This window comes from Petaurus breviceps, unplaced genomic scaffold (genome assembly GCF_028583685.1).
Source record: "Petaurus breviceps papuanus isolate PSGF00001 unplaced genomic scaffold, PetGlider_PUasm1.0 98, whole genome shotgun sequence".
NCBI classification, from domain to species: domain Eukaryota; kingdom Metazoa; phylum Chordata; class Mammalia; order Diprotodontia; family Petauridae; genus Petaurus; species Petaurus breviceps.
The window spans coordinates 1,480,140-1,504,946 of NW_027187460.1; the positions used below are offsets into that span (position 1 = coordinate 1,480,140).

The 24,807-nt window shown below is 44.8% G+C and overlaps 1 protein-coding gene across 2 annotated transcripts in view; it reads right to left on the bottom strand.

Annotated features, from left to right (window-relative positions):
- The window catches only part of ADGRB1 (adhesion G protein-coupled receptor B1), a 268,191-nt gene that overhangs the window by 7,172 nt on the left and 236,212 nt on the right, over positions 1–24,807 (bottom strand). Inside the window, exons 25-28 of one of the 2 annotated variants that reach the window (XM_069081351.1) lie at positions 14,574–14,745; positions 10,448–10,543; positions 7,274–7,313; positions 1,594–2,312 (exon numbers count right to left, since the gene is read on the bottom strand). In XM_069081351.1, coding sequence (XP_068937452.1) covers positions 1,594–2,312; positions 7,274–7,313; positions 10,448–10,543; positions 14,574–14,745 — 1,027 coding nt within the window. Of the gene's footprint in view, positions 1–1,593; positions 2,313–7,258; positions 7,314–10,447; positions 10,544–14,573; positions 14,746–24,807 lie in introns of both variants that reach the window. The other variant, XM_069081350.1, reaches the window with a different exon arrangement.

Below are 24,807 nucleotides of genomic sequence, written 5' to 3' on the forward strand. Positions count from 1 at the left end.
GGAGAGAGGAAGGAAAGGGGAAAGGAAAAGGGAAGGAGGAGGAAGGAAAAGAGGAAGGGAAAAGGGAAGGAGAAGGGGAAAGGAAAGAGGAAGGGGAAAGAGAAGGAGAAGAGGAAAGGGAAGGGAAGGAGAAGAGGAAGGGGAAAGGGAAGGAGAAGAGGAAGGGGAAAGGGAAGGAGAAGAGAGATGAAGGAAAGGGGAAAGGAAAAGGGAAGGAGAAGGGGAAAGGAAAGAGGAAGGGGAAAGGGAAGGAGAAGAGGAAAGGGAAAGGGAAGGAGAAGAGGAAATGGAAAGAGAAGACGAAGGGAAAGGGAGAAGAGGAAGGGCAAAAGAAAGGGAAAGGAGAAGGGGAAATGGAAAGGGGAAGGGGACAGGGAAGGTGAAAAGGATAAAGAGGAAGGGGTAGGAGAAAAGGGAAGGGAAAGGGGAAGTGGCTGATATTAAACCTTTGTGAGGCTACTAATCAGCACCATTTTTACAACGTACAGTATACCTCTCCTCTCTCTGGGCCATCATGCAGACAACTGCCAAAATAATCTTCCTAAATAAAAAATGTGAGTGATCATGTTTGTCTCCTGCTGAAATGATTTAATTGGCTCCTTACCATCTGCAGTAGTGGTTCTTGAACTTTTCTATGTCAAGACCCTTTTATACTCTTAAAAATTAATGAGGATACCCCAGGCAGCTTTTGTTTATAGCAGCTGTATCTATCAATATAAACCACATTAGAAATTAAAATGTCATAGTATCGTTATGATATTACTTTTAACCCTGTGGACCCCTGGACCACACTTCTGAGAACCTCTGTCTACAGGATAACTCACAAGCTCCTGGGTCTGGCCTTTCAAGCCTTCTGCCTCCTGGCTCCTACTCCCATTTTCAGCCTTTTTTTCATACCGTTTTCCTTTTCAAGCTCTACAACTCAGGCAAAGCAGACTGTTTGGCATTACCCAATCTGACCTGCCCTTTTCCTGCCAGATACAGGCTGCTGCTGCAATTGCTACTGCCAAGTCTGGAAGACAACTCCCTCTGCTTCTCTTCGTCCAGACTTCTTCATCTTCCTTCAAGGCCCAGAATACCTGATCCCTGACATTTCCCCCAGACCCCATAGCTGAAAGCAATCTCCCCTTCTTCAAACTTTCCTGGTATTCCTTTCCTACATTGCTTCTTCTTTTCCCTGGCATGTTATATCTTGGATCATCTTTATTTGAGTACATATTCTATTTCCCCATTCTCCTCTGACTTCCCCAAAGGCAGCACGATGTGACTTTTTTGTGTGATTTATTAAGCACCTACTCCAAGTCAGACACTGCTAAAACTTGGGATAAAAGAAACGTAAAAAAATATTTCCTGTTCTTAAGGAGCTCAGTCTAATCAACTCCTGGAGAAATTCCACTAGTTCCTCTAAAATGTGATTTCAAGTGTCTAAATACTAAGTGCTGAGCACAGAACCTTACACACAGTAGGGGTTTAATACATATTTGCTAAATTTTTAATTAATTTAAATTTTGTTTAAAAGGTGTTTCATGTTGGGAGAAGAGTCTGTGTTTGGTCCAATTATAGTATGTACTTGAACACCAATTGGCCACTTACCTCCAGGGAGCTCATGGAGAGTGTGGAGACTGTCTCACCCTTGTTCACTACCCCCGTGGGTGCCCCTTCGCTGCTAGGCTCGCCTAGGCTGCTGGGGTGTGGCTCTGGCGCCAGGTTGTGTGGGGCTGGGGGTGGGGGAATGGGCTGCTGCTGAGGTGGGGGCGGTGCTGAGGGTGGGGCTGGGGGCTGTGCAGGAGTCAGGGATGTGGCCTGGGCCTCAGGACCTGAGGCTGGCTCTCGGGGTGGGTTCTTCACCCCATAGCCTGGATCAGCTGCCATGTTGAGGTGGATGAGGCGGGTCTGGGGCATGTGGTCAATGTTGATGCTGTATTTCCCCTCCTCCTTGGGGGGCTTGGTCCGAAGGGTAGCGGTGTTGGTGGGCAGGATCACATAACTGGTGTCCAACACCTTCTCCTGGGCCCGGCTCAGCTCAGAGTCCAGCTTCTTAAAGATGTCCCCATCACAGATATAGATGGACTTGGGGGTCTTGTCTTTCTTAAGAGTCAGCGTGTGGTTGGCAAACTCACTCAGGTTGACACCACCCAGATAGTGGGGTGATCCCTGAAGGTGCATCTTGGACACGTTGGTGGGAAGACTGTTAAAGTTAGAGGGAGTCTTGGGGTGGTTGAGTTTCAGTTTCTCCTCATCCTGAACAGAGGGGCGCTTCAGCGTCCCCGTGATAGTTGAAGTCCGGCAGGCTGTGATGTCCTTATTCAACACTGCGGAAAGGAAGATACAAAGCAGAAGAACTCAGGACTGCCACCCTCTGTGAGACTTCCGGGTCACTGACACACTCATGCTCCCTCCCCTCCCCACCTGGGTCAGCTGTGTCAGCCCCATTCAAATAGGGGTCTGGGTCTCTGCTCTGTATGGGATGGGCCTTGAGTGGTCTGGTGGGCTCAAACTCAAATAGAAATGCATCCCTGAAGGTCCCATATTGACTTAGGAAACCACAAATTAACATTATCTGTGTTAGATTGTATTTTAATTTATTTTGTTAAACATTTCCCAATTATATTTTAATCTGGTTCAGCTGCATTTAAGCAGTGGCTTTGACACCTCTGAGAAAGGTCACTGCTTAGCTCTGGACTCTGTCTTATATCTGATATAAGCACTCTGTGCCACTCTAACAGAGAGAATCAAATGGGCTAAGTTTTGGTACTCTTACACCTCCTAGGTGATACTAATTAGATACTAATGGGCTAACAAAACAGATTATACAGAAGGGCGATCACTTGGTTTGTCATTCAATGAATGACATAAATGACATAAAATGATTTGGCTACTCCGAAAAACCAGGGTTATCTGTGGGAAGACTAAGGAACAGAGAAGGGAATCTGCAGGGAGGCTGATTTGACTAATGCTAAAGAATTGTGTAACAATCAGTTCTGTCCCACAATGCCCCCCTCTGGTGGATAGCAATATTCACCGTTGTACCTCACAGTAAATTGTCCCTGTCTGATTTTGATGTACTGCTCATGAAATGTTGTGCAGTTATCTGTACATGATGTTTTTCCTTTTATTAAACTGCATGGTATATAAGGACAGGGACTCTAGCTCATCTAAACAGCCTCAAACAGTGGTCTGAATGCAGTAGGATAGGTGCTGGATTGTGTTTGATAAATGAATGAGTGGTGAGCTCTCCATTCCTGGAGGTATTCTAGTAAGTGAAGGCTGAAGGAACACTTTCCAGGGACGTTTTGGAGGGTGCTCCTATTCAGCTATGGTTTGGGTTATGTGCCTGGAAGGTCCCATTCCAACTTGGATGTCCTGTGATGCCCTGACTATGCCAAGTTAAGAAATCTCCATCACTACTGGTTTACAGTCCCCTCCTGGTATTCAAACAGGGAGTGAGAGGGCACTCCTAAAGCCAGTGGGTTTAGCCTCCTGCTTTCAGATTAGAGAGTGTATGAACTGAGCAAGCAATTATGCATTTATCAATGGGCATCTATGCAAATGAATCACAAAATCTCAAATACAGAAGGGACCTAGGCAGTCATATGTTCCAAAATTCAATTAATGGTCAGAATGATAGAACAAGATCAATTTTTTCAGGTGGGAGAGAACGGGGTTCTAAATAAGATGGATTCTAACTCAATATAAGGAAATACCCCCTTTAAAAATGGAACTGGATGCTTCTGGAGTTAGGGGGGGAGAGCAGGATCATCACCGAGATCACATAATCTCTGAGTTTCAGAGACCACAGAAGGTGTCCAGACCAAGAACAAAGTTCCTAAATGCCCTCTGAGATTGGTCCAAGTTCTGGAGTTTGGTGACTGAGATTTAGGACTATCGCCACAGTCCAAGAGACACACTTAACAGATATGCCTGTAGTTTATTCCAGTAAGATGGGGAAGAGGGTGGCGCTCATGAGATATTGGCTTATTCCCTTTCTCCTTTAGTTTAAAAAGAAGAGAGGTGACCACTTCCCTGAAGTTACATAGGCAATGATGGATCGGGGAAACTTCCCCCTTTAAATGCTCTCTGGGTTGGAAGAGGCAGCTACCACGAACTACCAGTTTTCAAAGGAATACTACGCTTTGAGATCCCTGGGATAGGAGGTGGGGGTTACTAGATCCAGGCAGGAAGGCCAATGGACAACCATGGCATTCTTTGAGTTTCATTTTAGATGGGCTATCTGGAATCAGATGGCGCTGATTCACATGAGCACAAGTTCATAGGATTTAGAACTTGGAAGGCCCTACCTACATCTCCAGAGAGCAAAGGAAGGACCAGAGAAATGTCAGACAGATGTCAGCCCAATGTGAGCTAGAACAATGTCAGTTAGAACTAGGTCATTTAGTTCAGTCCTCTCATTTTACAAGAAAGGAAACTGAGGCCAGGACGTTAAATGACTTGCCCATAGACTGCAAGTGGAAGAATTGAACCCAGGTCTTCTGATAGGAAAGCCAGAACTCTTTCTACTTCACCTGACTCCTTCCCTCTTTCCAAAGTCTTTTCCTGATTCTTTTCTCAGGTGATTCCTATCACAAGCCTCTGAAATGATAGTATTCTCAATTTACAGTGGAGGAAACTGAGGCTCAGAGGATTGAAGAGGACTTGTCTAAGGTCACATAGTAAAGTGGATAGAGCACTGGACCTGGAGTACAGAAGATGTGAGTTCAAATCCAGTCTTAGACACTTCCTAGCTATGTGACCCCGGGCAAGTCACTTAACTGCTCTGCCTGCCTCAGTTTTCTCATCTGTGAAATGGAGACAGACTAGCACCTACTTCCCAGGACTGTTGTGAGGATCAAATGAAATAAGATTTGTAAAGTGCTTACTAACACAATGCCCACAATAGGTGCTTACTAAATGGTTGCTGAAAATAAACTAAGGCACTTTGTAAACTTTAAAGCACTATGTAATTATTATTATTATCATCACCAAAACAACCTTACCATGCCATGATGTTGCAATTGAATGTTGGCATTGGGCAGGTTATGGTTTTTCCTTAGTATCACTGGCTATTTGGTAGGAAGGACTTAAGGTAGAATTGGGAATATTGGCCCAAAGACCCTACACCGAATATCCAACCTCCATCTTCCTCAGAAGATTTTCAGGCTTAGAGGAGCCCAGGCCAGTTTGGAGAGTGGGACCCAGATCCAGGACAGTACAAACAACACAAACACACACACAGACACACAAGCACATGTCTCTGTCTCCTGTAGGAACCCCGAGTTGTGCAGGTGGCAGGGTCCAGGCTGTAAAAGAAAGCATTAAGTTGAAGGCAAGGAGGTCTGGGGTGAAGAGAAGGAAGAAGATCTGAGGCCAGGCCCCGGAGACTGGGCCAGCTGACAGTCACCCATCAGTTCAGCCCAGGTGGTCAGGGATGCTAGGAGGTCCGAATTCCCCAAACTGAAAATCAGAGACTAGGGACTGGGGCCGGAGGGAAGGGGATTTTAGCTTTCCTTACAGTCAGCTGGGAGTTGTGTCAGTAAGGGCAGCTGACCTTGGTGAGAGCGACTGGTAGAAACATGGACACCAGAATACATGTGAAAAGACTGGCTACTGAGTGAATCTGATACTCCTGATGGGGAGTGTATGCCAGTGAGGGTCAATCAGAGCTTGGCCATCAGAGTCAAGGAGAAGTTCAACCAGAAGGACCCAGTCATGTCCCTTTTCAAAGGTTAGGGGAGCAAGGAAGAGCAAGGACAGGTTTCGATCTTTCTACAGGTCAGTGTCCAGACTATGGATAATCTTTCCAGGATGGTGTTTCTAAGAACTTAATAATATCATAGGATCTAGGACTGGAAAAGACTTTATATATAACTGTGTCTAAAACCATCATTTTCTGCTGGGAAAAGGGAGAAGGGGTGGGACCAGGGTCACATGGCCCATTCTGGAAGAAGGGGGAGGGTCTCTGTGGAATGGGAGCAGGAACATGGACTCCTTGAGGGCAGGATCTGCATCTTCTCCCTGAGAAGAAGCTCTCTCTGACAACAGAGGTTGGGGCTGTCCTTTAGTCTCAGGGATCCACAAGGACAGAAATACAGAAAGCCAGGTTTTATGACCTCAACTGATTTTTGCTATGCCATCCCCACCAACAAGCCACCTTCATGTTTTAAACAGGGTCTAAGGTCCTTGACTTGCTCTGCTCTATCTTCTTTGCCCCAGGGCCCTAGGGTGGCCTGCTGGCTAAGGGCATGGAAGACCTGAAGGCTATCAGGAGAGAATTTCCATCTCCAGTCCCACATCCAACTACTAGATGGGTAGGAAGAAGCTGCAAAGGAGAAATCCAGATCCCCAGTGACAGATAAAAGGTAGGGAGAGGCAGAGAGGGAAAGGCTTGATGGCAAGTTCCCAGGATGTGTGGGGCAGGCATGGGGCTAGGGAGCCTGTCTCTTAGAATGGAGGGAAAGAGTATTTTAGTGAAGAAGGAGACAAGAAGGAGCAGAATCACTATGGGAAATCTGCTACTCTGGCCCATTTTGGAAGAAGAGAGAGGTTCTCTGTGGAATGGGAACAGGAACATGAACTTCCTGAGGACAGAATCTGTATCTTCTCATCTGCATCTTCTCCCTGAGGAGTTCCCTGATGACAGAGACTGTGGCTTCCCTTTGGACTCAGCCTTCCCTGGGCAGAAAGTGTCTCCTCCTCCAGAGTGGATTTCCCAGAGGTGGGCCTGGGTCTTTATTTCTTTTCTATATGTTCTCCTGTTCATTTGTTGGCTGTGCCCATATGGAGTACACACTTTTAGGCGCTAATTGATTATGCTCCCCTCCCCTGGCTTAACACTGGGGAAAACAGCCTCCCTTCATGCCTCCAGTGTAGGCCTGAAGAATTATGGGCTGGTCAGAATGAGCCATACTGAGGGACACAGGGGATCTGGGAGAGAGAAGACCTTGGCATCTGAGGAAGAATTTCCTTCATCTGCTCTGGAGCATACCCAAATTACCTGCTAGACTGGAATCAGACAGGGAAGGCACAAGGAGAGGGAAGAGTGGAGTGGGAAGGAAGGGAAGGGATAGGCTAAGGAGGACGGCAGCAGCTCAGCCCGAGTCCAGAAGCAGGGAGCTAGGAGGAGAGAAAAGGCATAAACACCTGTATACAAACATGCACCCTCTCTACCACCCCCCACCACACAGACTGCGCAAACAAGGACACAAAGTAAAGAGAAAGCCAAGGCGGACCCCCAAATGCAGGTCCCTTGTTGATTTCTCACCTGTCAGGTGCTCACCTGATCTACAGGCCATATCCACATCCTTCTCAAAATCAGTCTGAAAGACAGAGAGGAGAGGCCAGGGTGAATGGGGAGGGGGTGCAGGACAAGGAGCTTCCATCACCCTAAATAACCATCAGAGTTTGCTTTTGTGCAGAAAGCCCCAGGCTCTAAGGCACTTGACTTAGAACATAGGTTTTCTGACTTAGCTGGTGTAATGTCATTGCTCTTTTTTTAATTTAGAGTAGAAAACGCCAGGTGTGTGAGCTCTTCCCACTTCCCTCCTTACACATTACATCCCTCCACATCACTTGATGGTCCAGCCACTCTGGCTTATATGTTCTTGTTCACAAACAATGCTTCATCTTCCATTGCCTTGCCTTCCCCCTGGCTATCCATCGTCTCTGTAGTCTTCTCCCTCCTCACCTCTAGCTTTTGGGATGTCTGGATGCCTTTGAGACTCAGCTCAATCGCTATCTTCCACACAAGCCTCCCTCCTTAACTGTCTTGTATGCTTTGTTTGTATCTACACTGAACAGATACAAAATAGACACCTGTATGTCTTGTCTATCCTGTTAGAATGTAATCTTTCACTTTTGTCTTTGTAGCTGCAACACTTGGCATAGTTCCTGGCACATAGTAGGCACTTAATAAATGCTTAATGATTGATTGGTTGATTGATAATCTGTAACATATTGTTTTAGACAGTTACCTGAGGGGGAATGAAAGATTAAAAGACTTGTCTAGAGTCAAATAGCCAGTATGTGCTGGAGGCAGGACTCCCTCTTCTACATCAGCCCAACTTGACTAAAGTCACACAATAAATACCAAAGGCAGGGTAATGAACCCTGCCTGGCCTCTTGACTCCAAGTCCACCAATCATCCCACTACAGCACTCTGACTCCCTAATAACAACTCTCATCTCTTTAATGTTCTTCAAGCTTCATGAAGTGTTTGCTTCCCATCAGTACAGTGAAGCAAGGAGTATAAGAATTATGATTCCCATTTGACAGATGAAGAAACTGGGGTTTAGAGGTAAAAAATGACTTTCCAGGAGCCATATAACCTATAAGGGTATGAGCTAGGACTAAAACCCAGGTCTTTGGGTTGCCAGAGAGATGCTGTTTCAAATATACCAGGATAATGCACTGGATGTAGAGTCAGATAAGACCTGAGTTTGAATCCTACTTCAGATACTTACCAGTTATATGACCCTGGGCAAGTCACTTACCTTCTCTGATCCTCATTTTCCTCATCTATCAAATGGGCATAATAATAGTACCTACTTCCCAGGGCTGTTGTGAAGGGTCAAATGAGATAACTTATGTAAAGAGTTTTGCAAACCTTCAAGTAATATCTGTATATCTATGTGCCGTCATTATGTCTATCAATGGATAGCAGCAAGAAATATGCTCCCCTTACTTTAACCTTTCCCCAAGCCTGTTTATTAAACTGATCATATTAATCTGAATTACATTTATCACTATCCAAATCTCATTCTTTTTACTATACAGTAAACTCCATAAGGGAAATGGATAGGTGTGGGTGTCTTCAAGAAAAGGCTGGATGACCTCTTGTCATGGAGGGTGCTACCTCCTTTCCATGAAGCAACCTCCTTCTCACTACTCAAATCAGAAGTGCTCAGGTCTCTCCATCTCTCCGTCACTGTCTCTGCCTCTGTCATCTCTGTCTCTCTGTCTGCCTCTCCTCTGAGTTTCCTATACCCTGGAGTCTGATCTTCTTTTATTCACTAATCACACTGTGGTTTAGAACAGGAGGAGGAAGGCTGAGTGGCCATTGGAGAGCTTCAAAGTTCTACTTAGGACGCAAAGTTGCTCCATGAAACAAAGGCCCTTCATTTAGACACCAGGCTTCCTCTGATGATACAGCTATAAGGGCTGGAATCAAAGGCATCTCTGGTATTTTTTTTCTTTAGCTCACAATCTCTGATCCTATCACTGCTTGGAAGCACTGACCCTGTAAGTTAACAGGAAAAGTCAGGAAGGGCCCCAGCTTGGAAACAGAAGAGGAGGGGAGTTAGGTTTAACTGAGGTTTGAGAGAGGTCATTGCATGCTTTACTTTCACAAGCAAGGCCAGCGTTGGTCTCCCAGACTCTCTCAAGGCAACATTTCTGGGTATTTTCTCTGTTGTATTCTTTGTCCTTTCTTTTTTCTTGCATGCATGTACATACAAATGATTTAATTGCTGTACACAACAAGATAATTCCTACTGAGGCAACTTTCTTTACTAAGGCAGCTCAACAACTATTTTGCAATGTCTGGTCTTAAAGAGTTCCCTGGAACACTGAAAAGTTAAGTGACTACCCTAGGGTCACACAGTCAATATGTCAGAGGTGGCATTTGAAAACTCAGGTCTTTCAGAATCTGAGACTGACAAAAATTGCATGAAAATCCCAAACTTCTATATCAAATGAGCTAAGGGTAGAAGAGAGATTTCTGAGTCAAAGTGAGTCCTAGGCAGTGGGAAAAGAATGGAAGGGGCTTATATTCTAATAGTTTTAGAGGCCATCCAGAAAATATCCCATATAGGAGGAGAAGTCTTCTACTTCTTGTAAAGGAAGGCTCTGCCATCCCATCTAGGCCCTGAATCTTATAAGCAAGGTCTGAGAGCTTGGAGGGATCTGAGCCTATCTAATTCAGAAGAGGAATCCTTCTCAGAACAGTCCTGATGAGTGGTTACCCAACCTCCTCTTCAAGACCTCTAATGACAGCAAAATCAACACTTTCCAGGTAGGTACATTCCCCTCTGGGGCAGCTCTAACTCTGGAGAATGCTTGTCTTCACACTGAGCCTAAGTCTGCTTTGCTGTAACCTGTACCCACTGCATCTAGTTCTGCTCTCTGGGGCCAAGCAAAAGAAGTTTAATCCCTCAGCCCCATGATGGCCTTTTGGTTGTTCAACTATAACTCCCAAATCACCCCTAAATCATTTCTCAGTCAGGCCAAATATCCCATTTCCACCTGAGGAACCATGTTGAATTGGCTGCTGCTACTGCTAGTTTCTCTTTCTGTGATGGAGTTAAGTTTACTAAACACTTTTGAGATAGATATGCACTGCAAATATGATTTATCCTCATTTTACAAATGAAGAAACTGAGGGTCAGAGGCCCCCATGACTCTGTGACCTCCAGGCTCAGTGGGGTTAGGGGCCCACGAAAGCACTGGGTCCTACCATGAGCTGTGCATGACCATTCTGGAAAGATCCCCCTGAGTCACCGTTTCCTTCCTCTTGCCGATCTACCACCCGACACTTCACAGCATCCTGGACCTGGGAGAAGAGAGAGCACAGAGTGGTCAGGGAGAGCTCTGCACCACACCAACCCCTTAAAACGACAACAACAATAACCTAGTCCTCCTTGTTGCAAAGCTGGCACACCCGACCTCTGCCTGTAAGGGGCTGCCAATCTTGAAGAAGGCTTTGATTTCCATAGGTTGAGAGTCAATAAGGACAACCCTCTCTGCTGAAAGGAATTACAGAGAATAAGTAATAACAGCTCACCGATATACAGTCCCCTTAAGTTTTACAAAGTGCCCCCCTCATAGCAGCCATTCTGAGACAGGCAGAGCTGTCATAATTGCCATTTTACAGATGAGAAAAACTGAGACTCATATAAGTGAAATAACTTGTCCAGGGTCAGAGAGAAAGTAAATGTCAGAACCGGACACCAAACATTTTGGGGGGTTTAAAGCTTGTACCCTTCCCACCCATGGCTACATTGTGGGTGAGGGTGACCATTGTGGAGTGTGCCCCACAGGAGTCTTAGTAAATTAGAAAGAGTTCTAAGTCTGGAATCAGAGGACTTGAGCTCAAATCTGAACTCTGATGCTTACTACTTGTGTGATTTAGGGCAATGATAATGATGATGATGATAAAAAGAATAATATTTACAGAACTTTAAAGTTGACAAAATACTTTACCAATATGTCTCATTTGAACTTCCCAACAACCCTGGGAAGTTGATATGATTACCTCCATTTTCTAGGTGAGGAGACTGAGGTTCAGAGATGTTATATGACTTGCCTAGGGCCACAAATCCAGGATTCCAAGTTCAGTGCTCTAATCAATGCCTATACCAGGCTGACACAGCAAGGCACTTAACATTCTGCATCTTAGTTTCTTCATCTGTCAAGTGAGGATACTGGACTAAATAGTCTTTAAGGTCCCTTTCAGTGCTAGACCTATGGTCCTAATGAACTCTTCCCTTCTAATTACATGATTCAACAATGGTGACAAGTTCTGTTGAAGGAGATGTTGTCAGAAGAGGCACTGTTGGCTACTGATGGGCACCATGAGTTTTTTTCTTTATTAATTTGTTGGTTTACTTTGAGTTTACAAGATTCAGTTCCCCAGTTCTTTGAGTTTCAAATTTTCTCCCCTTCCCTCCCCTTCCCCCCCCCCCGCCCCGCCCATGGCAGCATACAATCAGGTAGAGGATCTGTAGATATTTTCACATTAGACATTGGTCAGGTTGAAAAGAAAGATTGTAACGGATGGAATGAACAATGGGAGACAGGAAACCAAACCAAACAAGAAAGAGAAAGAGAGCAGGTAATTTGCTTCAATCTGCATTCAAACTCTGTTCTTTCTGGTTCTTTCTCTGAATGTAGACATCTTTCTCCATCTTGAGTCTTTTGGAATAAGGGCACCATGATTTTTAAAAGAAGTTTTCCATGTTTCAATAGTGGCAGCAACTTCTGTGGAAGAGGACCATGTCAATAAAAACACCATATTCTGGTGAAGGGGAGTAAAATATTTGCATAAACTTAGCTGTGCTGTAATAAGAACAAGTCATGTTGAAGATACCATAAGAGATCTCTAGCCTGGAAGGATCATCTTCTTTCTCCCTGTGATTCAGAGTTGGCATCTGCTGGGTTGACAATCCTTTCTCTCAACTACCCCTCCCCTGCTCGCAGCCTATTCCAGCTCAAATCTTTCTGTCTCCCGTCCAGATCTTCCTTTGCCCTCTTGTCCATTGTATGCTTTGAAAGTCCCATGCTATCATTTGCAAGCTTCCTTTATTATAGATCTGTTCATTTCACACTCTTCCCATCTTCAGCTCTTCAAAGAGACTGGAACCCCTCTAGAAAACACTGCACCCCTGGCTGCCCACTTTATCACTGGAGACTCTTTTGCTCATGACCTCTAAAATGTCATGTGCAAAGGAGGGATAGGCATTCTTACTTCTAGACCATCCTTTTGCCACCATTACTCAGTATGGGGTTAACTCCATCTGTCAATATCCCCTGGTCCAGATTCTTGCTGAAGTCATCTAACTCTAAGACATCACTCTAAGACATTCCTCCTACTTTCTGAAGAAGTTCACCATTCGGCTCAGTTTTACTCTCCTTGTTAAATGCTGATCTCACATTCAGATTAATATGTGCATTGGTGTGCCTTTGACACTCTACCCTTCTTACTTCCCATGACCTAGATGTTTAGCTATCAACAAGGACAGTCATATCTAAGATCTCACCATTAATCATAAATTTGCCACATCCATGACCTGCAACTCCAAAGTTCTTCCCCCTGATAATAACCTACTATACTTCAATTTCTCCTTCTATCTGACTCTTCTTAAAGACCTATACTTCGCTTACTTTCCCCTCCAGGCTCGTGATATCTCCCTATTCTTCTATCACTCTCTACATAGTCTTGACCCTATGGTTGGCCAGTTCAGTTATTCTCTAAATTAGTGTTCATCCATAATAGGTAAACTTTTTTGTCCCCTGATCCCTTTCCAGCTCATCTATGTTGGTTGTCTTCCCCTATTAGACTGTAAGTTACTTGAAGACAAGGACTGTCTCACTTGCTGGTATTTGGATCCCTGGTGCTTAGCAATTCCTGGAAATAGTAAGCATTTGGCAAATGATCTGTCTGTCTGTCCATCCATCTGTCCATCTATCTATCTATCTATCTATCTATCTATCTATCTATCTATCTATCTATCTATCTATCTATCTATCTACCTACCCATTCATCTATCTGTTCATAGTAGGAACTTAATAATGTTTTTCATATTTCATTGAAATCAAGGAAATTGTGTCAATTCACCACAAAGGGGGGGGGGGCAACCAGCTCCAGTGAAGGAGATTAGCTACTGAAGGAGAGTCAATTCTGCTGTAGGGGAGTGTGTGTCAATGAAAGTGTAGAAGTCTGCTGGAATGAGGTTGCCTGGGAACATTACCTTTTGTGAGCTACTTACATTGCACTAAGCAGAAAAAGAGAGTTTCATATGACCATGGCATCACAGATTTGGAGTTGGGAGGGGCCTTGGTGGGTCATCCAGTCTAACCTCACCCTGGGATGACAATGATACTGGCAGTGGCCATCCATTTTCAGGTGGAAGGGACCTTTAAAATGGCAAGTTAATCTCAACTTCTGATTTGATAGAAATGTAAACTGAGGCCCAGAGAGACTGTAACCTGTTCAAGTTCACATTAATAGTAAGGGAGCAGAACTCAGGTTTCAAATACAAGTCATCTGATTAAGAACTCAGGATTATTTTCACTATACTATGCCGACCCTCAAGATGATCATGGGACTGAGAGCTGGACGAGACCTTACTGAGGACTGGATCCAATGGAGGAAACGGGAAGGGTCTTGCCCAACATCACATAAGTAGCAGAGAATCTGAGCCTAGGCCCCGATGCCAAGTTCAACTTACTTTCATATTTGCCCCTGGAGCAAGTGGTTAAAACTCAGGCCTTCCTTGAGTCGCCCTACACTCCGATTACAGCTCTTGAAGCATGTATGGAATCAGTTTGTAGTATGGTCACCTCAACTTATTGCTAGGTTACTTTCCAATGTAGATCACTGGCCATAGGACTTGTCATCTGTGCTATAGATTTTATCGCTTACAATCTCATAATCTTAGAATGTTAGCCCTGGAAAGAACCTTAAAACATAGAATATCAAAGCCTGGATGGGTTTTGGACCATTGAACATGGAATGTCAGAGGTGGGAGGGAACTTAGAATGTGGAATATCAGAACTGAATCTTAGAACATAGGGACCCATAGAGATCATTAAACTATCTCAGTTTCCAGATGAGGAACCCACAGCCTAGAAAGATCATAGAGTTTTAAGCAAGGATTCCAGGAAGGCACCCTAACAGCCAGGCCAGGATACTATCTACTATAATAAGTTCAGTATTTGGTCTTTGACCCTTAGCTGTAGGTTTCCAGAAGGCAGAAATCAGGTCATAATCCCCCTTCTCTCCTATCTCAGTGCCTAGGCTGAACAAGGCTTAGTGAATTCATTGCACATGGCTGAGTGTGCAAACCTGGGAGAGAGCCCACCTCACGTCGGAGGATGCAGTGCACCATCACAATGACAAAGCCCTCCAGCGAGTCGAAGACAGCGAAAAGGATCTGGAAGAGGGCAGAGCGCCGGTCAGTGACAGCGAGGACAGCGGACATCCAGGTGAGGGCCAGGAGTGGCAGGACCACACAGGAGCTCCAGAGAGAGGCCCTGCAGGAAGGATGGCAGACAGGCACATTAGGTAAGAGGCTGGTAGTGCCTGTGCCCATCATAGGGTGGACAGAGGATCCCAAGGCTCTGGTCCTCCCACCTCCTGTCTCCCACTGCCCACCATCTGCTAGGAGGAGAGCCCCAAGGGAAGTAGAGAAAGCCCAAGGACCCAGCCAGAGACAAGAGCTAACTTGGGAATGCTCCCTAGGGCCTGACAGGGAAAACCTGGGGGAGGCTGGCTCATTTACCGGTCTTATTCTTCAAAGAACAGGTGGGAAAAGCCTGGATGAGGAGACTTTTTGACCATTTGGTTTCATCAAGGCAAAGAGATGGGAAAGAACAGGAGACCATCTGATGCTGTTTGAGGACTAGTTTTGTCTGGGGAATAGGCCTCACGTCACACCCCTCTGTTCAATGGCACAAACCCTCTGTGCCCTCCAACCTTCCTCTCTTGTGGCATTTGTCTCTCCCCATCTTTCTCTATAGATTTGCATGTCTTTTTCCTCATATATCTTGGCTTCTCTCTCTCCCTGTTTCTATCTCAGCCTCCTTGTTTCCCTGTCTCACCCAGCTACTGTTTCTCTCTCCATTGTTCTTCCCTACTCTCTACCCACTTTCTGTTTCCAGCCTCTTACTTTGTCTTGTCTCTCTCTCCTTGGGTCTCTGCATGTCTTTCTGTCTGTCTTTTTCATTTATCTCTCCTTGTCTCTATATGTTATTCTGTCTTCTTGTTCCATCGCTGCTTCTGGACCTGCTTCTGTTTTGTTCTCTGTCTGTCTGTCTGTCTGTCTGTCTCTCTCTCTCTCTCTCTGTGTCTCCTCATTCCTACTCCCAGTACATCTTGAACCATTCTTGGTCCAGAAAGACCTTTCTGATCACAAAACCTTTCCTCTCCTTTTCTTCTTCTTGGATCTCTCCATGGGGAACTTCTAAGTCTTGGACACAGTAGGTTTGGCAGTTGAACCTGGGCAACCTGAAGTTGTGACCATCTTTGAATTCTCCCTTGCTCCTTTCTCCCAGTTCACCAGTCTCTCCAAAGAAGTTGGGGAGGAACTAGAGAGAGGGACCTGGTGCCTAGTCCCACAGGAGGCCTCTGACTGTAGCTAAGCAACAGCAGGGTCTTCTCTCGGTTACCATGGTGATTGGGACCTTCCAAATACTAGAAGGATCCAGGGAGTGTGGAGGGAGCAAAAACTGGTTCTCTCCCTTCCCCAGAGTCCTCTATCAAAGGAGGATGGGCTCAGGGCTGGTAGGACAGGACAGCCAAACCTCACTCCAAGAACCTGGGTTTAGTTACACAGAATCCATAAATAAAAAAAGGCAAGATGAGGCCTGTCACATGTTGCCCTGTCACAAGCCGCCTTTCCCCTAGGAGAGGAATGCCAGGCTCCTCAAGGAGCAAAGGAAAGGTCCTGACCCACAGCTCCCTTCTCTTTCTTCTTCAGCCTCCTGGAATGGACATTTTAAATCTTTCTTCCAAAGAAGGGCCCTCAAGCAGTATCTCCCCCCTCCCGTTTCAGGCCCTGTGCAAAATAAATAAAGAAGGCATGTGCCTTATGTGACCATCTTTATTCTTTTTGTCTTTCACCTTAGGAAAATTTGGATTTGTTTTCAGCATGTCTCCTCCTTCCTTCCTTTTCAGAGTTAGTCAGACATTTTGATTTGGTTTTTCCCCTAGAGAACTACTTTTGTTTTTCTCTGCTTATTTGCAATACACCCTTTTCTCAGATACAGACAGAGAAGTAGAAAAGGAGAATGGGGAGAACTTCAGAGGGAGGGGGGAGAGAGAGACAGAGACAGAGACAGAGACAGAGAGAGAGATAAAGAGACAGAGAGAGAGACAGAGACAGAGAGAGATAGACAGAGAGACAGAGACAGAGAGAGAGACAGAGAGAGACAGAGACAGAGAGACAGAGATAGAGACAGAAAGAGACAGAGACACACACAGAGATAGAGAGAGAGAGATAGAGACAGGGCAACAGAGACAGAGAACAGGATGGAAAAAGGAAGTGCGAAGAATGAAGTCAGACAGAAACAGAGACAGAGAAATAGGATACTTTTTTTATTCTGGTCTTGCAGCATGTTATCTTTTTGTGGGTGTCATATCTTCCCAGTCAGACTATAAGCTCCCTGAGAGCAGGGCCTAGGACTGTTCCACTTCCTGCCCTAGATTGTGTGTTCCCTCAGGACCAGGTTTGGGTTTATTCCCTCTCTGTTCCCCAAGCTGCTAAGGAGAGAGACAAGCCCATTCTTTTTCCTGTCTCCTCCATTGTGGCAGTGGGCACAGAGCTAGACCCACAGTAGGGGCACTTACAGACTAATGGTCTGTTGAACTCAGCTAATACTTGAATCTAGGGGCTCATTCCCCACTTATGTGCTGAGGACTCCTGGCAGATTGTCTCTTGTCTGTTCAAAGGCACTGAGATGGGTCCCTGGGCTTTCCTCCTATATACCATTCCTTCCCTTCTCCTCCCCTTTCCCCTCTGCCCATCCCCATGGGGCCAAGACGGGACTGGACCGGACAGGACAGGACATGGGCAGAAGGACATGGAGGCAGCAAAGAGGGGAAGGCTGGGGAAGGGAGAAAAGCCAGAGGGAAGATATGAGCAGCCAAAAAAGGATTAAAAGGAGGAAGGGGTGGACAGGCAAGTGGGAGGACCTGGGGAATCCAGGGGAAGACTGAGGGGAAGTAATAGGAATGGGGAAAGGAGAATTGGAGATAACAGGGCCTGTCTTGAAAGTCCCTGATGCTTCAAGACAAGGAAGAAGCCTGCCTGGGAACTGGGTTAAGACACCTTCCAGAAGCAATCTTTCTTACAAAAAGGGAGTGTCCAATTCCTGAAATGAAGGGGACCTCTCGTACCACACACATATATACACACAAGGCACATATAGTCACACATGTATACACACACACAGAACTACATAATACTAGTGTTGGAAAGACTATTCAGGAAACCTCCTTACTTTCCAAAGGGAGAAACTGAGGCCCTGAGAAAGGAAGTATCGAAAAGAGATTTGCCCAAGATCACAAGACTAGCAAAGGTCAGAACTGAGTCTCATACCCAGGTCTGCTGGAACTCCCACAGTTTTTTTTTTTTTTCACAATTTATACATACCTACAGATACAGGCATGCATTCTCACACTAAATACATGCATGCATACAATACATATATCACACATCCACATATATACCCTAAGGTACATTCTCTTTTTCTGAGACCTGGAGGATCCAGGGAAGGAGCTGAATGTTTCTCACACTCCCCCAACTGGAAGAGCCCCCAGGATCATCTAGTTCAGCCAGTACCTCAGCAGGAATACCCTCCACAATATTCCCCAAAATCCAGTCTCAATTTGAAGATCTCTAGTGATGGGGAGCTCACTACCTGGCCAGTTAATTCCATTTTGGAACAGTTCTTTCTTTGGAAGTGTTTTCTTATACTAATGTGGTTTGGTAGTGAGTGGCAGAGAGAGGAGGGAAAAGGAATGGAGGAGTTCATTTTTCGTGGCAGCCTCACACATTTCCTACTCTCTCAAAATTGGCTGACCCATTCAGTCAGACCATGAAAGCCTTCCACTTCCCAGCTGAAGAAATCCATTATTCTCATCTCTCCTGCCCTCTCTCTGCCAAGACCCTCTAAGGATCTAAGTCCTCCATGGAAACTTGGATAGAATTTTAAGTACCCTTTCCTACTTCTCACACCTTAAAATCTTGGTTTAATAATACACATTCTCATTTCTACATGACTTTAGGGTAGGTAGTATGAGGCTTATCTTCCCCCTGCTCCCCTTTTTACAGAAGAGGAAACCAAATCTCAGAGAGGAAACATAATATGCCAGGGTTAGTGTGAAACCTGGGACTGAAGTCACTGTCCTCGGACTTCAAGTACAGATCCCTGGCCAGGAGACCACATTACCTGAAGTACAGTCTTGCCTGGGGGCTGGGGATAAAGACGTCCTACCTTCATCCCCACCTCTGGTTGGCCTCTTTCTTTGTTGGTTGCCTTGATCTCCAACCTCACTCTCTATATCTTTCTAGCTGAATTAGGGATATAAATGGGGACTCAGTTTACTACCTGCTACATATTAGTTTATCAGTTATTTTATAAGTGATCCTACGTCCTGGATGTTCAAGGGGTTAAGTGTTCTCTTATCAAAGTAAAGGCTCCCTGAGGGCAGGACCCAAGAAATTTAGGTCTCTTTGAGGGTACAAGCTGTATTTTCTAAATCCTCTGAATCCTATCACACTGAGATTTTATCAGAAGTGAGAATTGGATAAATTAGCCTTTTGATATGACTGTCAATGTGGGCAAATCCTGATATATATACATATATACGTATATATACATATGTGTGTGTGTGTGTGTATAAACACCATTGGAAGATCTCTTTCTTATGCACAGATCCCAATTTGGACAACTTGATATTATCTCTCCTTTGACACAGGGATGTAGGATTCATAAAGACCCACCAATATATGTCATATTTTGTGAATAAAGTGCATAGCCCTAAACCAAATCTGCAGGTCAGGGCTCTAAGCTATGTGTCCAGCAGGGGAAGTGGGATGTGTTGAACTATCCATGCATACTCACTCTGATTTTGTTTAGAACTCAGTCTATGGGTAGGGCTAGAGTGCAATTTGGAGATAAGGTCAGGGTTCTGAGTATATGCATATTTATTTTAATTAACCTCTAATTGACATGAAGTATTTCTTTCAATTAGATTGTAATTGTTTACTTTATTAAATTGTAAACTCCTTGAGGTCAGGTACTGTCTTCTGCCTCTATTTTTGGTATTTCCAGTAATTAGCACAGTGTCTGGCATATAGTAAGTGCTTAATAAATGTTTAATGACTGATTGAATTTTTTTTTTAATTCAAAGGCTGTACCAAACTGCCAAAGAGGTCCATGACACAAAAACGGTTAAGAACCCCTGGTCTAGAGCCAAGGTCAAAGTTCAATCTGTGCTGAGGGACAGATCTCAGGCTCTAAATAGAGTTAGGGTTCCAATGTCAGAGCTCAGTCTGGGCCAAAGTTAGGGCTCAGCCTATGACTTGGGTTTGGGTTCCTCAGTCTATGATCAGGGTTAGGGCTCAGCTAATGGACAGAATTGGGTCTCTTGTCTGTGTTCAGGTGTAGGGCATAATTTGTAGACAAAAACACCTCCTTTTTTTTTTCTCTGTGAGTACAACTAGAAAGGGAAGTTGTGGCCTTGGTGACATCAGCTCCCTGTCCTGCCCTGTCCCTAACCTGCTCCAGAGGGGAAACACCACCAGCTGCTGGCATCAGTGTTTATATAGCCTTTTCCTGGTTTCTAGGCAGGATGACCGAATTCTCTGCCAGGCAATGACTCTAGCATGGCTTAGAAATAACTAGATTAAGAGATAGGATCTAGAATCTCTCTTTGGCCTCGTCTCTCCTGAGTCATCCCGACCTTTTCCTCCCAGGCTTCCTAAGCATCTCTCAGGGTTTAGTGAAATGAGTCACAGATTCAGTCAGACGACCTGGGCTTGAGCCCTATATCTGCTATATAATGATAACGATATTAGTATTAATAATAATAGCTGACATTTATGTAGAGCTCTAACACTTATAAAGTTTTCCAGAAACTTTATCTCATTGGAACTTCACAAGAACTCTGTGCTATAAATAACCTTATTCCTATTTTACCAATCAGTAAACTGAGGCTTAGAGATTAAATAAACAATAAAATAACAAGTCCCAGAGGCAGGATTCAAATCCAAGTCTCTTTGACTCTAGGTTTAGGATGCCTTCCACTATACCATGTTGCCTCTCATATATTGTGGCTGTATTACCTTGGACCACTCTCTGGGACTCACTTTCTCCCTCTGTGAAATGGGGGTAATAATATTTGTATACTCCCTACCTTACCTACAGTGGTGAAAGCATGTTGAACATGTTGATGACAATGATGATAGGGGTGGGGCGGGAGTAGTATTGGAATAGGAAGAACCCAACAATTCTTTTAACTGTCTTATACCTTCATAATTCATCCACCCAGTGGGTTAATCTTGAACTAAGAAACTTTAGGAGGGGTTCTGTCACAATATCATCAGCTGTTAAAGACCCAAGGCTTTCTCTATGGCCATAACTTTGAGGACTAGAAATTACTATCATTTTGACAACTTCAGACCCAGTCCTAGCAATTTTATAGTAAATGTACAATGGAGATGGTGCTGAATTTAGAGTCAGAGGTAGCTGTCCAATTGTTTCAGTCACATTTGATTCTTTGTGATCCCTTTTGGGTTTTTTTGGCAAAGATATTAGAGTGGTTTGCTATTTTCTTCTCCAGCTAATTTTTCAGATGAGGAAACTGAGGTAAACAGGGTTAAGTGACTTGTCCAGGGTCACACAGCTAGTAAGTGTCTAAGGTCAGATTTGAATTCAGGTCTCTCTGACTCCAGACCCAACATTATCTGCACTGCTCTACCTAGCTGTCATACAGATACATAGATATAGATATAGAGCTCTATCCATTTAGCCACCTAGCCAGAGGACCGTGGTCCAAATCCTGGCTCTGCCACTTACTTACTACCTGTATGATCTTGGGTCAGTCACTCCACTTTCCAACCCTCACTTTCCTTATCTCTAGAGGTTAGATTAGATGTTCTTCAAGGTCCTTTCCAGGTCTATGTCAATCCATTATGCAAAGAAAAAAGGGGAAGGGAAAACATGCAACTCACATTGTATATCTCAAGAAGGTCCCTGAGACCTCAGAGGGCACTAGATGTCAGGACTTAGTTGCATGAAGGGACCACAGAACATAGTGTAATGGAAATGCAAATTTAAAGATCTTCCCTGCCCTTAGGCCCTTTGATAGGCTTAAGAGACTCTGAGAATCTTCCTTGATTTGAAAATATACTCTGCCTCCTAATAGGCTGAATGTGGTCACATGGAGCCTGTGGCAGGAAGCTTGGTTTTCAGGAATGCCCACACCTTGATGCTGTGTGATTGGGCAGTGGGTCAAGAGGGTGGTTACATTCTCTGACCCAGGAGAAGGCTATATAATCCCTGATGTGAGGCTTTGCTTTGGGGCTCACTTTGAGAAGTGTTCTGTGATTTGATCAGATGAGACTCTGGGAAGCCGTTGTTGAGAGCTCCCTGGCTTTGAAAAACCCAGATGTTGATTTGGTATGGATGTAATGGTTGGACAGTTTGGAAATCTGTCTACTTGATCTGTTTCTCTGTCTTGATAATTCTGTCTGTATACTCTGAAGTTCGGGGTGCTGACCTTTTTCCCCTGAACTAGGTAAATGATACATATTTGACTGATTAAAGTAAGCTTGTTAACCCATTTTGAGTTGCTTTCCTTTAACAAAGCAGATCTAAGAACCTGTGTTGGCAGCCACCCTGGGGACACTGGGGTGCTTGCTGCTACACATAGGAATCACAGACTGAGAGCTAGAAAGAACCTTAGAGGCCACCTCTTCCAGCCCCTAGAAGAAATTTCATTTTATAGATAAAAAAAAAAAATTTGAGGCCCAGAACCCTCTCCTGGCTAGGGTTGGTCCCAGAACCTATCTGGAAAAGGAGGAGGCAAGTACCAGTGGAAACCCTGCCATCAACTTGGGCACCCAAGAGAAGTAACCAACTCTGTTCCTTCCAGTGAGATGGATGGTCACTAGACCTTACCATCTGCCCCATCCTGGCTTCCTCAAGTCCTCCAGGCCTTACATCCTCCCCACCAATATCCCCTGTAGATCCTTAAGCATTGTCGTTTAAACAAAAATGAGGTCTCTGCCATCTGCAGAAACATCAGGACTTCCAGGCCTTTCTTTTTTGCCTTGAAACTGAATTTTCTTTTATGTGTTGTGTCTTCCAATTAGAATGTATGCTACTTGAGAGTAGAAACCTCACTTTTTCCACTTGTATTCCCCAGTAATTAGCACGTAGTGCTTTTTTATGTTCATTTATTCATTCCTTTTTATAAGGGGAGAGAACTGAGGCCCAGAGACAGAAAATGACTTTTCCAAAGTCAAACAGTAAATCAATGACAGATCTTACTTAGTAACTGTGTGGCCTTGGGCAGAACATTTCCCTTCTCTCACCCCTGTTTCTTCGCTTATAAAATGTAGATAATTATAATGTACTACCTACCTATAAGGGATATCATGAGGAACAAATGGAGTCATGCTGATGTGCTATTATTAGTACAGAAAATATATATTATTATAGGAAAGTGCTATATAAAGACCATGTATTATTGCTGATCTCTGTTCCCTTCCCTTCTCTTCCCTGCATCTCCCCCTCCCTTCCATACCTAATAGATAATAAATGCTCAAACTGAATTAGAAAGAGATTAAGCAATGGGGAATCTCAGGCCCCAGCCACAGCCCTCTGACAGTGAATATTTCTTTTACCTGGAAGACCAAGGGAGCCATTAATGACTGCTTGTGTTGGGCCATTAGACCAGTCCTGAATCAGTCTAATTATACTCTCTCACAGAGCCCCCCATCCTCAGCCTGATTCAGTTTCCAAGTCTTGGTTCTTTTTGCTTCACTTGTTTCTCTCCCAGGTGCCCTTTGGGCCCTGATACTCTTCTGCTCAAAACCCTTTTGTGCCTCCTTTCCCAGGCAGGTTGGTCTCTTATATAAGCCATGTTCAGTCCTTCATCTTGTTAGGGTACCCTGGGCTCAGCCTGTGGTCAAGCTCAGGTCTATGACGAGGCTAAGGTTCAAGTTGGGGTTTGAGATTAAGGGATCGGTCTGGGGTCATAGAAGAGAATCTTTTTAGAGGGCATAATTTCACCCTCCTCTTATTTCCCTGCATGAAATCCTGATCTCTCTCAAGGTCCAATCAGTTCCGCCTCCTGAGGGTTTTCCCTATTACAGGATCTTCTGAACTGGGCATGTAAAAGTCAGAACCACAGTGATCGATTAGCAGGACTACTGAACCTTGAAAGGGAGTATATTATTTTTCATCTTTCAACAATGAGTAGAGGACCCTGAACATGTAGGTGCTTTACCCATTTGAATTCAATCAAAATTAATCTAGAGTGACAGATTTGATTATTATGTGGGTCATGGGATCATAGGATTTAAAACAGGATGGGGGCCTAGGATTATCTCATGAAACCTTCCTCATCTTACATACTCAATTACTCCCTCTAAGAAGATTCTCTTCTATGACCCCAGACTGATCCCTTAATCTCAAGCCCCAACTTGAACCTTAGCCCTGTCATAGCAGAGACCTGAGCTTGACCACAGGCTGAGCCCAGATCCTGGTCACAGACAGAGGCTTGACCCTGACTGGAGACCAAGCTCTGACCCTCCACAGACTGATCCCTAAACCTGACCACAGGCTGAGATTTAATCATGAATACAGCCTGGACTCTAGCTGTGAAGACACGTTGAGCCCAAAGCTTGAACACAGAGACCTAACTCTGACTAGATACTGAAACCTAAGCCTGAACATTGATCCTAACAAAAGAGTGAATCCTGACCCTGACCACAGACTCAACTCTGGCCTTGGACACAGACTGACTGACTCCAGATACTTCCCTTGCCTTCATTTTAGAGGGAATGAGAAAACTCAAGGCTGAAGGGCAGGAGGACAGAAAGGAAGAGCCAGGGCAAAAGATGGAGGGAAGAAAGAAGGAAGGAAGGAAGGAAGGAAGGAAGGAAGGAAGGAAGGAAGGAAGGAAGGAAGGAAGGAAGGAAGGAAGGAAGGAAGGAAGGAAGGAAGGGAGGGAGGGAGGGAGGGAGGGAAGGAGGGTGGGAGGAAAAAAATTCCAGGAGGTGGGTGAGAGGAGGGAGGGAAGGGCAGCTGGTGACTCCATAAGAATGGGAGGGGTAAGCAAGGCAGGAGGTGAGGTGTGAGGAGGCGGAACGGACTGCACTAACATGGCATTACTGGTGGTGGCCGCTGTCTCTTGGGCTGCAGAAACCACTCCGCACTTGGCACATTTCAAAGCCAGACCATACAGGGGCACTGCCATCTGACTGGAAGTGAAATCAAAGACTGAAACAAAACCAAATACCTTTTTCTCTCAGAACACAAAAGAAAAGGGGGCTAAGGAAGAAAAGAGAGGAAGAACCCCAA